The 13759-nt window shown below is 51.7% G+C and overlaps 2 protein-coding genes across 7 annotated transcripts in view; one reads left to right on the forward strand and one right to left on the reverse strand.

Moving 5' to 3' along the window:
* MAD2L2 (mitotic arrest deficient 2 like 2) overlaps window positions 1-1338 on the reverse strand; it is a 7609-nt gene extending 6271 nt beyond the window's left edge. The window contains exon 1 of one of the 5 annotated variants that reach the window (XM_064171803.1): window positions 1262-1338. The gene's annotated coding sequence lies outside the window, so the exon portion shown is untranslated. Of the gene's footprint in view, window positions 1-347; window positions 530-734; window positions 813-1261 lie in introns of those variants that run through there. The other 4 variants (XM_064171801.1, XM_064171802.1, XM_064171798.1 and 1 more) reach the window with 4 other exon arrangements.
* Window positions 718-13555, forward strand: DRAXIN (dorsal inhibitory axon guidance protein). 2 transcript variants are annotated; one of them, XM_064171791.1, is made up of 7 exons: window positions 718-792; window positions 7591-8072; window positions 9336-9523; window positions 10038-10149; window positions 10496-10585; window positions 10694-10783; window positions 12542-13555. In XM_064171791.1, the coding sequence occupies exons 2-7, from the start codon at window positions 7619-7621 to the stop codon at window positions 12652-12654; spliced, it is 1047 nt and encodes a 348-aa protein (XP_064027861.1). In that variant the 5' UTR covers window positions 718-792; window positions 7591-7618; the 3' UTR covers window positions 12655-13555. The 2 variants fall into 2 exon arrangements, with proteins under 2 accessions (XP_064027861.1, XP_064027860.1); XM_064171790.1 differs by lacking the exon at window positions 718-792 and adding an exon at window positions 1140-1232.
* Window positions 13556-13759: the final 204 nt, after the last annotated feature.

The following is a 13759-nucleotide window of genomic DNA, read 5'->3' on the forward strand; positions in this document are numbered from 1 at the left end:
CACCTCCAAAGTGCCCACGTCTGCTCCATGGGCTCCTGCACCAGCCCAGAGCAACCAGCACAGGCCTCCCCCAGCAGCTGCGCTCTGCCCTGCCCGCTTCATGGCTCCAGACAGGAGCCACCGAAGGCTCTTCCACGGCCTCAACACAGCGATCTCTGGGCAGACGGAAGGCCAGACCACGACCCTCGGGAGAGAGCGCCCCGGTCCCGCTACTCCCAGCGCTGCCCTTACTTCGAAATTCCTGCCCGTGCTACCGGGCGTTCGACACTGCTCCGGACCGCGCACGGCCCCCGGCACAGCCTTCCACTACGGCGATGCCCTCCCAGAGGACTCTTGATGCCCCTTACCGCCTCGACCCGGCCCGCAGACGACCCTCAGTGTCCCTCACCGCCTCGGCCCGGCCCGCGCGGTCCCCGCCGCCGCCTCCCGCCCGCTCCGTACCGGCCTCAGCGCGGCTGGCAGGCGGCGGCGCGGGCGGGAGACGTCACGCAGCGGCAGCCCGAGCGCCCCCTGGCGCCGGGAGGAGCACACCGGCTGACTGCCGGTCCCGGGCGGGTGCCGGTCCTCATCGGCCTCCGCCGCCCGCCTCTGCTCCCCGCTGCCGTCCCCTCAGCGGGCTCCTGGCCAGCATCCCCCGCGCCGTGGCCCCAGCTGCCTCCGTGGGAGCGGGGCCGAGTGCTCTGTGCAGGCACTGAGGCACGCTGGTCCCCCGGCCTAGTTTTTCACCCGCTTACCGTTACGCGAGGGAGCCCCTGTTGGGAGCGGAGCCGCTGTGCCCTCCCTGCCGTGCAGGTGAGCGGGGACGTCGCCTCCCGGGCCGCCTCGCCTTTGTCTTTGTCTTTTGTCTACCCCGGGCTCTGCATAGGGCAGGGGCTGCTCCTGCCAGCGCCCTACGGGACTGCGTATCCCGCGCCCCCGCACCCCTGCTCCGCACAGGCACCCCCGCACCATGCAACCCTTACACTCCCTGCACCCGCTGAGTCCTGCCACCCCGCCCAGCCCCACCTCCCCCCGCACCATGCACCCCAGTCCCTTGGGATTCCCGGCGTCCCCGGTCCCTCTCCACATTCCCCTACTGCCTTCCCCCTGTCTCCTCCTCCTCCTCCTCCTCCGCTCGGGTTTGAACACCCCCTGCTCCCCCCCACCCCCGGCAGACCTGCCTCCCCTCCTGCTGCATGCACAGCCGCTGCCCTGCCTGCCGGGCTCAGCCCACGCCGAGGAGCCACGCACAGGTAGGCAGCGCTGCCCTCTCCGCGCTCACCTTGCACCGGCACCGGGCTGCGGGTGTTAGAGTGCCGCCGAGCCGATTCCCCTCTGCTTTCTCAGGGAACGGGGAGGAATGGGGGCACTTTCCCACTTTCCGTGCGCCCCGGAGACAAAGGGTGTGGGGGGACGGGGCGGGGGACCCGCGCCTTTAGGCTGCCGCTGCCGGGACGCCCTCGGTACGCGATGCCTCGGAGCCGCGCACCGAGCTTGGGCAGCGCCAGCGCCGCTTTCAACCAGCCCTATTGTCACCCGTACCGGGGCGCGGGTCCCAGGCGCTCCTGTCGCCGTTCTGCAGCCCGACTCGGGTGGCGATGTGCAGCGCCGTGCACCTTGCCGGGGTGCGCAGGGTGGACTTTGGGGCTTGCACCTCACGCCGGGCGGCAAGTCGCTGCTACTTCAGGGGCTGCTGCGAGCTCCCGCTGAGATGGGTCTCACAGAATCACAGCATGGAAGCGGTCGGACGGGACCTCTGAAGAACCTCTCGTCTCACCCGGGAGGCAGAGTCAGCTCGGACAGAGGCAGCAGCCTCTCGCGGGCAGCTGTTGAGCTCCCCTCACACCCCAGGGGTACGTCCCGGCTCTGAACCGGAGCTGCCGTGGAAGTGGCCGAGGGGTGACAGGAGCTTTGCCCACCAAGTCATTGTGCTCCCAGAGCCGTGCACTGCCACGCACCGAGCCCCCGGGTACCCATGGGTTGTTCTCGGCTCTTTCTCTGTTGACAAAAGTGAGATCTCGTTTCTGAATTAAATCAATCTGGCATCAGTTAATGGCTTATTACAGCTAGTCATTCATCATGTAGGATTGAAGTGACAGTTACCCAATTCACACCTGAAGTCTTCTGTCAACCGGGGGGTTTAATGGAAGTGGTTTTTGCATTCCCATCCCTTCTCCCTTGCGGAAGGAAGCATTAATCCTACATGGTTTGCTTCAAAGTGAGAATGACATGCAGGGAGAAACGTTGAAAGCAGAGAGTAACTGTTCTGCCAGTCGGGACACATCCACTTCTCCCCCTAGCGAAGACTCTGCCAAATCTGTCCCCATTCCTGCCGGTCACACTGGCCGGCACTCTCCAGCGGGGTGAGCAATGACCTTTGCTATTGATTTCGGCTCGTTTGTCACTAGGCATTGTGCCTCAAACTGAAGAGTCGTCTCTGGTGCTGACAGCAAGCGACTGTATCTTGGACACTAATCTTGGACTCATTGTGATTTTAATCTCATTATTGGATAGAGGAGGCTCTGTTTGATAGCAGGTCGCCTATGATGGCTGTGTCAGCCATTCCATGAAGTCCCGGTGGGAAGCAGAGCAGAGGCTATTGCATATTCACTCTTCCGGCTGCTCTGTCCCTGGAGGATGTGGGTGCTGCACCCTCCCTGCTGACGCTGAGAGCAGTGCAGCTCTCTGGGTAGGTCAGGGTGCCACAGGAGAAAGGGTGGCATGCCTGTGGCTGAGGGTGAGAGACACGTAGAGACTTGAAGACTTTGCAAGACATCCAGTGTTCATCAGAGCCAGGATGCCAGAGCTTAGCAGGGGCTTGGTGGCAATATAAAGATGCCAGCTTCCTCCAGAGCCTGGGTTGCAGGAGGGGGTATTTCCTGGGTCATGCTGTGTGAACAAGCCACTTTTCTCCTCTCTGGCTAGGAGGACAGAGTGCAGCCTGTCAGCCAGAGGGGAAGGGGTTGTCTGAGTCCAGGGGTCAGCAAACCAGTTCCAGACCTTCAACTGATGTTGAATGTGTTGCATTTCCACTGGTGACTGAACACAGGTTGCCTCAAGGAGAGGCTTTGTGGAGGCACAGGGGCACCTACCACCACTACTCAGCCCTCTGCAAGGCTGAGCCTCTGTGTTCTGTCTCTTGTGCCACTAGTGTGTAATCAGTTTGGATCGTTCTGTGGTGGGGTGCTGTTTGGTGATGGCAGAGAGGCAACAATACAGGCATAGGAATGCAGATGTTTCAAAGGGTGGTGGTGGGATTCAAGCAGCTTGGCCTAAATGGAGAGGGGAAATCTGTCACATCAAACAGAGTCATGAGGGACACAGGAACTGTGGCGTCGGGTAAGTAGGACAGGCGAGGTAGGGAGGAAAGGTGAGGATGGATACAAGAAACTTAAAAAAGGGAGAGAAGGTCTGAAGAGGGACCCCAAAGGACTGGAGGTCTCTGAGCAGGGGGCTCTGTTGTCCCAGGGCTTTCTGGGGCAGCAGAAAATAAAATCTTTACAAAGTGAGTGTGCAAGGAATGTTGGAGAGCAGAAAAGTGTTACTACTTACTGCCTCCAGGAGGAAAAGAGAGGGGTGCATCTCAGATTACTTGTCTGCTTTTGAGGAACCCAAAAAGCTGGGAGAGAATCTTCTGAAATGGAAAGGTCTCTTTGGCAGATTGTTTATGAAGCTTCCCAGCATTTGCCTTCAGAAACAGAAAAACAGATGGAAAGAGACCCAGCAGGGAAGTGAAATCTCATTTATCTGCACAATGCCATCCTCCTGGCTCCAGCCAGCTCTCTGCATGTCAGCTACCATAGAGCCTACCCTGTCCATTCTGCTCCAGGCCTTCCCAAGCCCATCCATCACCCTATGCCTTCTTATTTACAGGGAGCCTGGCACACGAAGCTGGGGTTATTGTCTATCATCTGTGCCACACATCCACGCAACACCCATGTAGACACACATACACTTTGTCTGCTGCCACAGCTTGAGCTTGTCTGGAGTCCAAGGAAGCTTTGTGCACGCCTGCCAATGCCTGAGCTTATCAGCGCCAAAGCGAAATCTGGCCCAGCGTGCCTGCCCCACTCTGGCTTGGTTCAGCTTCTGGGCACACAAACTGCATCACTGCAGTCTGGGGTGAGAAAGGATCTTGGCAGTCTCTCTTTCTTGGTTCAAGAGCTGTGTTTCTTTTGGGTGTGGCATGAAGAACCTACATGAGAAGTTAAAGCTAGGAGTGTCAGGTGTCATGGTTTAAGTGAGATACAGGAATGAACAGAGATGTTCTGATGTTCATGCTTTGTTAAATACAAAATACAGGCAGCAGGGGCATTTCAGAGCCTATTTCAGACCTACACACATATATCTGTATTCAAATGGGGAAAAACCTGCTTGAGTTGTTGTGTACTCAGGCTCTGGCTGCCTTGTAAGGATTACAAGAGGAGAGCAGACTAAGAGCAATTTTATCAGTGAGACCTGAGAAAGAGACTGACCTCAGGGAGAGTTACCAGGATGCAAAAATTCCCCTTGCTGCCAATCTGAAATGGATCATAAATAGTGTCTGAGAGACAGCACTGCACCTGCACCCTAGGTAGCTCTATGACCTTGTCTCTGCTTTGCACATTTCCTTGTTAGTTGGCAGATTTGCTACCTCAAAAGGCAGGTGGCTCATAATCCTGAGGGTGTTCGAAGGAAGTGCAAGGCATTGGGTGGAGCAAGGAGGATGTAGGTTTGGTGAAGATCTACAGGGGCAGCTTAACTCGGCAAGCACTTCAGCTATTTCCATTATTAATATATGAACTCTAAGAAGAGGATGAATTCTGGACTTGTTGTAACATGTGTGTTTGTTTTAGGGGAATTTAGGCAAGGCATCTCCTCACAAGAGTTCTTTCTGCTTGGCATGTATCTTGGAGTAGAAATTTATCCTTTGCAGCAAGGTGCATCAGCAGCGTGAGAGCATTGCTGTCACCTCCATCCACAAGCCCAGGACTAGCATGAATATCTTTTGTGGACTGTGATCCTGACAGGAGAGGGTGGAGTTTGCTTTGGTGCTCACTGAGAAACCTGAGCACTGAGGACAACTCAGGACTAACTGCCTTTTGAAAGAGTCAGTTGTACAGCTTCTGTGGGGCAAGAAAAAATGAAGGAGGTAGGAAGAGGTTTACTAATCACAACGTGGAAACAGGTGGTTAAGAGAAGGCTGGGACTCCTGTGCCTCTGGCACAGCAGTGTTACATTAACCCAAGGTACCCAAGCATGTGCCTGCACCGTTTTGGCTCGGCACAGAGCTCAGCTCTCTCCTGAACACAGTGCAGTACTGGTATTTATCTGCCTTAGCAGTGCAAGGTTCCCAGTGACACAGTAACACGGCACGGTTGTCTGTCCTCCCAGACAGAGCAGAAAGGTGTGTTCAAGCTGCACTTTTATCCTGTGTCATGCAACAAGACAGCTGGGCAGCTTAAATAAATGCCCCCAACACTTTGAAGCAGACCTTCTGTCAAACTGCCCTGCAGCATTTAGTTGCTTTCTAGCTCCTGCTGAAAACCAAAATCTGCAGCTGATGTGCCAGGTTCACCATCAAAGGGCCCATGTCTGTGTGAGATTGGAGACACCTGCCTAGCATTCTCTTTGCACTTGTGCCCTACTCTTGCTATTTTGCCTACAGATGAAAAGGGAAAATGCTGTTTCTAGTTCTTTGAGTTGTTCTGAGTGAAGCCTTGATCCAGCTGGTTTGCTCTGGTTCTTAAAAGAAAATCCTATGGAAAAAAAACCCAAAGACTGTGGATGCAGAGCTGGGGTTTTGTTCAGTTGCTGGTTGTTCCACTGGTTTTGAAGCAGGAGTTGAATCCTTTGTTAACAGAACTAGCTGTCATGCTGGTTTTCCTCTGTACCAGGTAGCTGACAATAAAATCCTATTTCACAGTGCTATGCCTTCAGCAAATGAGCTACCAGCACCTTTTCCATCAGTCCTGAAGAAGCAGTTTGTTGTCCTTAGTGGCCAGTAGGAAGGCACTGCATTAAAGAGAAGGCACTTCTGCTCCCCTTTCCAGGGGAGGGCTGCACTGACATTTGCTCCCAGGCTCTGAGCAGTAACAGAGGTGCATCTGGGAAAGGCAGACTCAGCTGGTGACTGAATAACCAAACTTTTCAGTTAGGAGATGAAGATATCTTCCTCTAAACTCCCCAGATGCTCAGATGGTGAGGCTGCTGTGATGGCAGAGGTTTCACTGATTTTAAACCCTCCATATCTGTCTCATAAGATGAAAGGATACGCCAGGGCTATTCTTAGGGTGTCTGCTGCCAGCTCTACAACAGACACTGAGATTGGCCTCAAAAGATGTTACTTGCTCCCCTTCAGGTGACAAAGGCTGGTCAAGCAGCAAAGCACTTGGAGGAAGAAGCCCTTGTAATTATGCAGCCAAGTGGTTTACCTGGTGAACAGGCAGATGGAACTCAGGTGAAAAAGAGGCTGGGGTGCAGGAAGGATTGAGAGGAGACTGAGGAAGGAGCTGTGGCTGCAACTTTGTGACAGTACTTCTCAAAGGGTTTTCTGACAGTGTCAGAGAGAAGAGGAACATGAAAGCCTTCATGATGCCCAGACTGGGAGGGACGGTCTGAGAAAGCTACCCCGAATGGAAAGGACGCACTGGAAGTGCTGATAATCCCTTTCCTCTTTTTGTGGGCAAGGACAAGGGAGAATGCCTTAATGAGAGAAATCTCTGACTTGTGCAATGGCCCAAAGCAGTGTCCTGTAACACAAACACAGGGATGAAGGCAGACCATCCAGTGAAGCAGAATGAATGAGAAGAATCTGCAGCCACTGTGCTGAGGGACTCGGTCTTGGTGACTTAAATTACCCTCCCAGTGACAGCCTGACACGATGGGGGGAGGTGTAGTGACCTGTGCAGAGTCAAGCAGGGAAAGTGGGACAAGCTACTGAAAACTCAGTCTGCCTCCCTGTCCCTTGATCTTCAGCCCAGCACACCCTGCTCTGCTGACAGCAGATTTATTTCTCTGCTGCGCTGTGAGGTATCAGCACAATATTTCCAGCGTTTTTTCTTCCCTTGACCAGTTTCAGCCACCCTGAAGCAGTACATGTGTGCATGCACATGTCTCTTGTCTTGAGCTGCTCAGGGCTGTTGCTGGTCCTGTGAGGCCACCATCTGCCTCCAGTTCTGTTCATCTTGACGTCTTCATTGCAAGGAAACCAGCCGTGAGGAGGGGCCAGTGCCAGCCAGGCCCAGGATGCCAACCTGGCAGCAAATGGCCGTGCCCAGGCAGCTGGTGCTGTGCAGGAGGCTCGGGAGCTGTGGCCCGCAGGAGCCAGCGGCCCCAGCCCCTCAGATGGTAGGTTGTGAATGGAAGGGTAGGGGGGCTAGCAGGAATCAAAGGGAAGTGTCCTACTGATTGATGGCTCTCATTTGCACATGAAACTGGGACCTCAGCCCTGCGGGCTCAGCACGTGTGTCTCAGCTGCTGTAACCAGGGCTGGGAGAGGAGGAGGTGACCAAGGAGGGAAAAACAAGCTTCCAGCTCTGGACACTGTAGCTGTTTTCACCTAAGTGTCAACGTTGTTTGCCTTTACACTTCCTAGAAGTCAGATGCTTATTTTTTGCTCTTGCCTCCTAGTTGCAGGTGAGGCAGAACACCCAGGATTATGGCAACTCCTTCCACCCTCTCTCCTCTCCTTTTCCTGTGTGTGCTGGTTCTTTCTGAGATCAGTCTTGCAGTCTCCTTGGAACCCAGCACAAAGCTTAAAAATGTCCCAGAAAACAACAACCATCTTCAAAACCAAGAGATGTGGCTGCAGCAGCCCAGAAGCAGACACCACCACAAGCATGGCTTGGCCAAGAAGGAGAGGGTCCATGCCATGCCTTCCAGAGGGCAGCCATCTGGAGAAGAAGCACTCAGAATGGGTAGTGGAGATCCAGTTGCAGAAGAGCTGTCAGCAGAGGGGCAGCCAGCAGCCCTGAAACAGAAGGATGTGTTCCTGGGGTTCGAGTTCCCATATCCTGAAAGGGAGAACCAGTCCCCTGGGTCCGAGAGAGGAAAGAAGCTGAACCGAGAGCTCCGGCGACACAGCCGCAGGGACAGGCTGAAACACCACAGAGGTATGTGAGCTGCAGGGGAGGCTGAGGCTGTGTGGTCGCTGGCAATGAGTGTCACCTGTGTGAGGGCAAGGAGATGCAGCTGTAGCTGAGCCACATGGGCGTGTGGAGGGTACGGCTTCCGAGCCTGCTTTGGGGAGAAATCTGCCAAAGAAAAGGGGAGCTCCAGAAGCAGAGGTCTTTACTGCTGGCTGCACTTTTGTGAAAATGACCTGGTTTGACTCACAGGGAGAGCTCTGACAGGCCCTAGGACCTGAGGAGCTGCTTTGGGGTAGCTCCCTTTTGTGTTCCTGCTTTTTTAGCCAGTTGTTTCATTTGTGACCAAACTTGTCCTAGCTATGCGCAGTGTCTCCATTTCAAAATATGACTGGAACTAGAAATCATACAAACTTCCTACTTCACTTACACATCAGTTTCCTCTCCTCAGAGATCATATTTATATGATGAACTACAAAAAATACATCCTTTGCACGTGTGAAATTGCACTAATTGCTTGGAAATGTTCCTTGTTTTTGACTGGGACTGCTTGCCTTTGCAGGTCAAGTTGTGGGGTGCATCTCCATGGTGTGGTGTGCTCAGTGTTCTCCTAAAGCCAGGCAATTTGTGTCAGTCTACACCGTGCCACAAGCTGGGTGTCAATACCCCTGAGTTCCACCTATCATGATCTCCTCCCTCTGTCTCTGTTGTTTTCTCAAGGGACTGACTGAAGAAGTCATGTTAAGTAACAAAGAAGAGTATGAAAGAAAGCTGCTCTGAAGTGATGGTGGCAGACTACAAACCAAGACTTGTTTCTTTGGTTTAAGTTAAGGTCTAATATTTTACATTAATACTTAGGAAGAGCAGGGATTGGGCTGTGAAGATATTCCCACTTCAGGTTAAGTAGGTCCAGACTTGAGCTCAGTTGAAATAACTCACTACTAAAGTCAAGGGAGAATGTGTTCACAGGTGTTTGCAGAAGCTTATTCCATTGGTTTAAAGCAGTTTAAAAGGCACCTTTTGTACTCTTGAGACTAGCAGAAGTAATCCTTTGCTTGTCAAGCAAAGAGCTACCTCTACATATCTTCAGCAAGGTGAGATGGTATGTAACTTAAGTGTGTAAAAACCAGGTTGCTCTGGACCTGATCTGTCACTTTAATAGCAGCACATGACTTGCCCAACAACGGGCCAGTGGTTGGATGAAATCTGAACTCCTTTGACTCAAATGTGTGGCACACAGAGAGAAAAGGGATAGCAAGCTAATGCTCCTGTACCTCTTGCCCTCTGCAGGGAAGACTCCTGATGCTGGGCCAAGCTCCCTGTACAAGAAACCTGAAAGCTTTGAAGAACAGTTTCAAAATCTCCAGGCAGAGGAAGCTACAAGTCTGACTCCCACTGTGCTTCTCATGACTGCACTGGAACTAGCTGTTTCCACGGAAGAACCTCCTGCTCTTCCAGCCACATCACCACGGTCACAGGTAAGGAGGCAGCTGGTAACTGCACTGCATGGCTGCAGACAAGGTTCAGTTTGATGTTTTTTCAGTTAAAGGTCTGTTCTTGCTTAGCACCAAAGCCCACCTTCAAAGCAACTCTGTCTTGGAGGCTTCTAAACACCTCTTCTTCATAAGGAGTTCCTTTAGTTGCTTCTCTCCCCCATCCAAGCTCACCCTAGCTAGCCATCTTCATTCATCTCAAGGACCAGAAAGGCAGCAGGAGTGCTTGTCTGGGAAGGCAGCATGTCCAGCTGCTCCTTGCTCACCTTTTGCCCTCTCATAGAAACAGCAGAAGCTTCCCTTTTGACCTCTGCTGCAACAAGGGAAAGTTCTTCTCTTTTGAAAACAGATTGTCAAGAATTCACAGTGGACAAAGCAAGACTGAAGGGGATGGAGGTGGGAATCATAAAGCCTTTTTAAGGCATAAAAACACCAGGACCATTTGTAAAGACTTGAGTCTCACTACATAAGTGTAACCTGTTGTCTCTCTGGTTTGCAGGCCCGCCTCAGGCAAGATGGGGATGTGATGCCCACCTTAGATATGGCACTCTTCGACTGGACAGATTATGAAGACCTCAAACCAGAAATGTGGCCATCTGCTAAAAAGAAAGGTGCAAAAGCTCCCTGTCCTCTTCCCCAAAGTCCTTCTGTAAGGCTGTACCACGCTTTGTGTTCACAGACGTGCTGCAGGATGTGAGATGGGAGCAGTGAGGAAAGAGAGAAGCAGCATAAGGATGACTGTGCTCTGTGCTCAGCCGCAGAATGTTTCTCATTTTGGATGCAGTTTGAGGGTGCAGATGGAGGGTTGAGAAATAGGGAGGAGATTAGACTATGGAGGTTTAGAGCTCTAACTCACTGAAGTGTGAGGCTGTCTGTACCTTGGAACAACAGTGCCTCCAAAACAAAACCACCAGCACCAACTATTCTATCAGCATCTGCTTGTTTTTTTCTCTCCAGAGAAACGCCGCAGTAAGAGCCCCAGTGGTGGAAACGAAACCGTGGCGGCCGAAGGCGAGCCCTGTGATCATCACCTTGACTGCCTCCCAGGTCAGGATCAGCTTGGCACAGCTCTGAGCTTGTCTGAAATCCAGCCCAAGTTCCAACACAAGAGAAGGGCAGAAATGAGCTGTGCTGACCCTTATCCCTGTGTTGCAGGCTCTTGCTGTGACCTGCGTGAACACCTCTGCAAACCACACAATCGAGGCCTTAACAACAAATGTTATGATGACTGCATGTGCACTGAAGGTGAGTTCAGCTCTTTGCTCTCCTCTGTCCAGCTGGCTTCACACTCACCTGTGCTGACACACAATAGTGGTTTATGGGTGAAACCAGGAGCTAAGTCTGCTGCTCTTAGTCTTTCCCTGCCACTGACTCACAATGTGACCATTTTTGAGTCATCTAAGACATCTTGTTTTGGTTCTGGGAAGTCAAAGGCCAGATATCTACACACCTAGCAGAGGAAGCCACAATATATTAACACTTCTTCGGTGCTTTGAAGCAGGAGGTGTTAAAGATCAGGCCTTGAGTGACCTGTTCTAATGGGAGTCTGAACATGTTGAGGATCAGCTCGAGGCACTCACTCTTGTCTACCAGAAGAAAACTCTGGTTACCTGTGTGAGGTACCTAATGACTTTGCCCAGGTAAACAGACTGCTTTCCTGGAGTTGCAGTGTTAAATGGCACACTTCACCTTGGGTATGTCACATATCACTTGAAGGTCCTCATCAGATAGGATGTTCTTATAGATTAGCCTAGAAAAGGGTTTCTGCCTAACAAGGGCTGCCTCCAGGCCTGATTTATATTTAAGCTAGTTATTAGTTGATGCCAAATGTGCATCCTTTGTAGCATTAAAAAGATCCCCAGAGACACAGGGTCCAGATAAGACAGGCAGGACACTTAGATAGGAGTAGAGTTCTGATCTTGTGTGCTCTCCTCTGGGAGGCCTGTCTGCCCTGGGGAGACTTGTAATGAGGGGCAGAAACCCAACTTCAAGGTAGCTGGTGTCACCATAGCCCAGGGAAACACACTCCAAAAGGCTGCTCAGTGACCTGTGACATCGGCTGGGTCTCCGGTGTACAAGTACTCAAGGACAGTTTAGGGCTGTCTCATAAAAGCTATAAATCCTCAGCTTCCCTCATTCTGGGGGTGCTGGCACTTGTTATCTGCCACCCGCTCTGGAAGGGAAAAGAGTTGCAGTTTCTAGGATGATCAAATAACTCCAATGACCAGATCCTGGGATACTGAAAATCAGGGCTGATTAAACCGAGAATTATTTACACATAGGCTGCACTCTGGCCCAACTGTCTTCAAAGTCAGACAATAGACACCAAAAGATACATTTGTTCATGCCAGAAACCAATGGGTGGCCCTGACCAGAGGCTCCCACTGCCATTCCTACCATGGGAGATTATGTAATGATGTTTTTTACAATTAAAATGCCTTTTCCCCCCCCTTAGTATCATCAACAATGTAACAGAGAAACTGAAGGAGATCAACAGTAAGCTTTGGATCAGACCTCCCAGTAATAATGCTTCAGAGTCTCTTCCCTCCTCTCCTGAAGCTTCAGGGAAACAAATAGCAAGGGGAGGTCCCTAGCCATTGCTGCTGCACATTAAGTCTATAGTAATTTCCCAATGGAGAAATCACTTAGACACTAATGGGAAGTAATAGAGGGAAACCAAGCAGGGCTTCTATAAAATTGCTGGAAACAATCAGGATAATTCATTGGTATTTCAAGAAGCCAGTGAAACCCTCTGCCTAAGCCAATGAGTCCCAAACCAGAAGAGTGAACTGAACAGAAGAGCAGGGCTCAGAAAGCAGCATGGCCTGCCCATGTGAGGCATTTCTCTGCCACCTCAGCTGACACATCCCAGGCTGCCCAGCCTTGGGACTGACCCTGCTGCAGCAGGCTCTGCCATGAACTGGGGCCAGGGGCTGATAGCCTGGCATTGCTGCTGAGCTGAGCCCTGGTCCCTGCTGCTCACTCTGCCTGTCTTTCCCACAGGGCTACGCTGTTATGCCAAATTCCACCGGAACCGGCGGGTGACGCGGAGGAAAGGGCGCTGCGTGGAGCCCGAGTCAGCCAACGGAGAGCAGGGATCCTTCATTAATGTTTAGCAGGGTGGGACTCCTGCCTGGATGGTCAGGAGCTGGGCTCAAACTGCTTATACCTAGCAATGGGAATTAGAGGAAAAACTCCAGCAAATGACTGAAGCTGCAGGCTTGACCATGCCAGGTTCCAACAGGGCTGAAGCCCATGTTAACTATAAATACAGTGTTCTTGGCCTTTTCCATACCAGCACTGCATTTCCTCTCCCCTTCTCTCAGCACATTTCTATTGCTGTGCTGGATCACCTTCTCCCAGATGATCTTGGCTACCATTCTGATGGTCCTGGCAGGAAAAGGCTCTGTAGTTTCATGTCCTCTTAAACAGAGGCAAGGTAAGAAATATTGTTCAGGTTAAAGGAGATGGAAGCTTAATGTTTGCCCCTTTACCTGTTGCTTGAGAAGAAAGGTAGAACCTTTCCAAGTATAGAAGTTCCTAGAGAATAGGAAGCTTGTAGCCTCCAGGTGGAATCAAAGATGGGAAATGGATCAGCAGGAAGCTGGCTGCCTAGGTGAGAGGGGACCCTCTGACAGAGCTCTTGCCTATTCCTTCACTGCTACAGATGGATATTCCCTACCTGTTACACACTACCATTTCCTACCTGTCTCCTGTGGGACCATCCAGTCCCACTCCTTCCTTTCTTCCTTCCCTTCTTCCAGAGCACCACCTGGTTTCTGCAAGGATGTGGCAAGAGATCCCAGCCTGCAGCTCTCACTCATTTAGTTATCCTGCCAAGTCTGTTATTTTTAATGATTATTTTTAGGAGCTTTCTGGGGAAGTGACAGTTTTCCTAGTGAGCCAAAAATAAGGTTTTTGGTAACAGGAGACAGGGACAGGCTGTTCCATTGTAGTAAATCCTGTGACATGTTGCATGTGTGTTTCCATGACATGTAAATAAAGATGTGATAGATATTGTTTGTGCAACTCTTCTGCTTCTGTGTCTGCACCTAAGGATGTGGCAGCCAGAAAGGCCTATAAGAGAGCTGACCAGCAGGTAGCACTGATGACTTCAGGCAGGCAGACAGAGCAACTGTGTCATCTGGTAGAAATAATATATTTCTACTCAAACTGGGGATCCAATCATCCCTGCATTCTCACTCAAACTGAAACAGACAT

Source organism: Pogoniulus pusillus, chromosome 36 (genome assembly GCF_015220805.1).
Source record: "Pogoniulus pusillus isolate bPogPus1 chromosome 36, bPogPus1.pri, whole genome shotgun sequence".
NCBI classification, from domain to species: domain Eukaryota; kingdom Metazoa; phylum Chordata; class Aves; order Piciformes; family Lybiidae; genus Pogoniulus; species Pogoniulus pusillus.

Coding starts and splice junctions, on each gene's coding strand:
- DRAXIN (XM_064171791.1), top strand. CDS start 7,619: ATGGCAACTCCTTCCACCCTCTCTCCTCTCCTTTTCCTGTGTGTGCTG. Junction 10,586..10,693: donor TCACCTTGACTGCCTCCCAG/GTCAGGATCAGC, acceptor CCTGTGTTGCAG/GCTCTTGCTGTGACCTGCGT. Junction 10,784..12,541: donor TGACTGCATGTGCACTGAAG/GTGAGTTCAGCT, acceptor TCTTTCCCACAG/GGCTACGCTGTTATGCCAAA.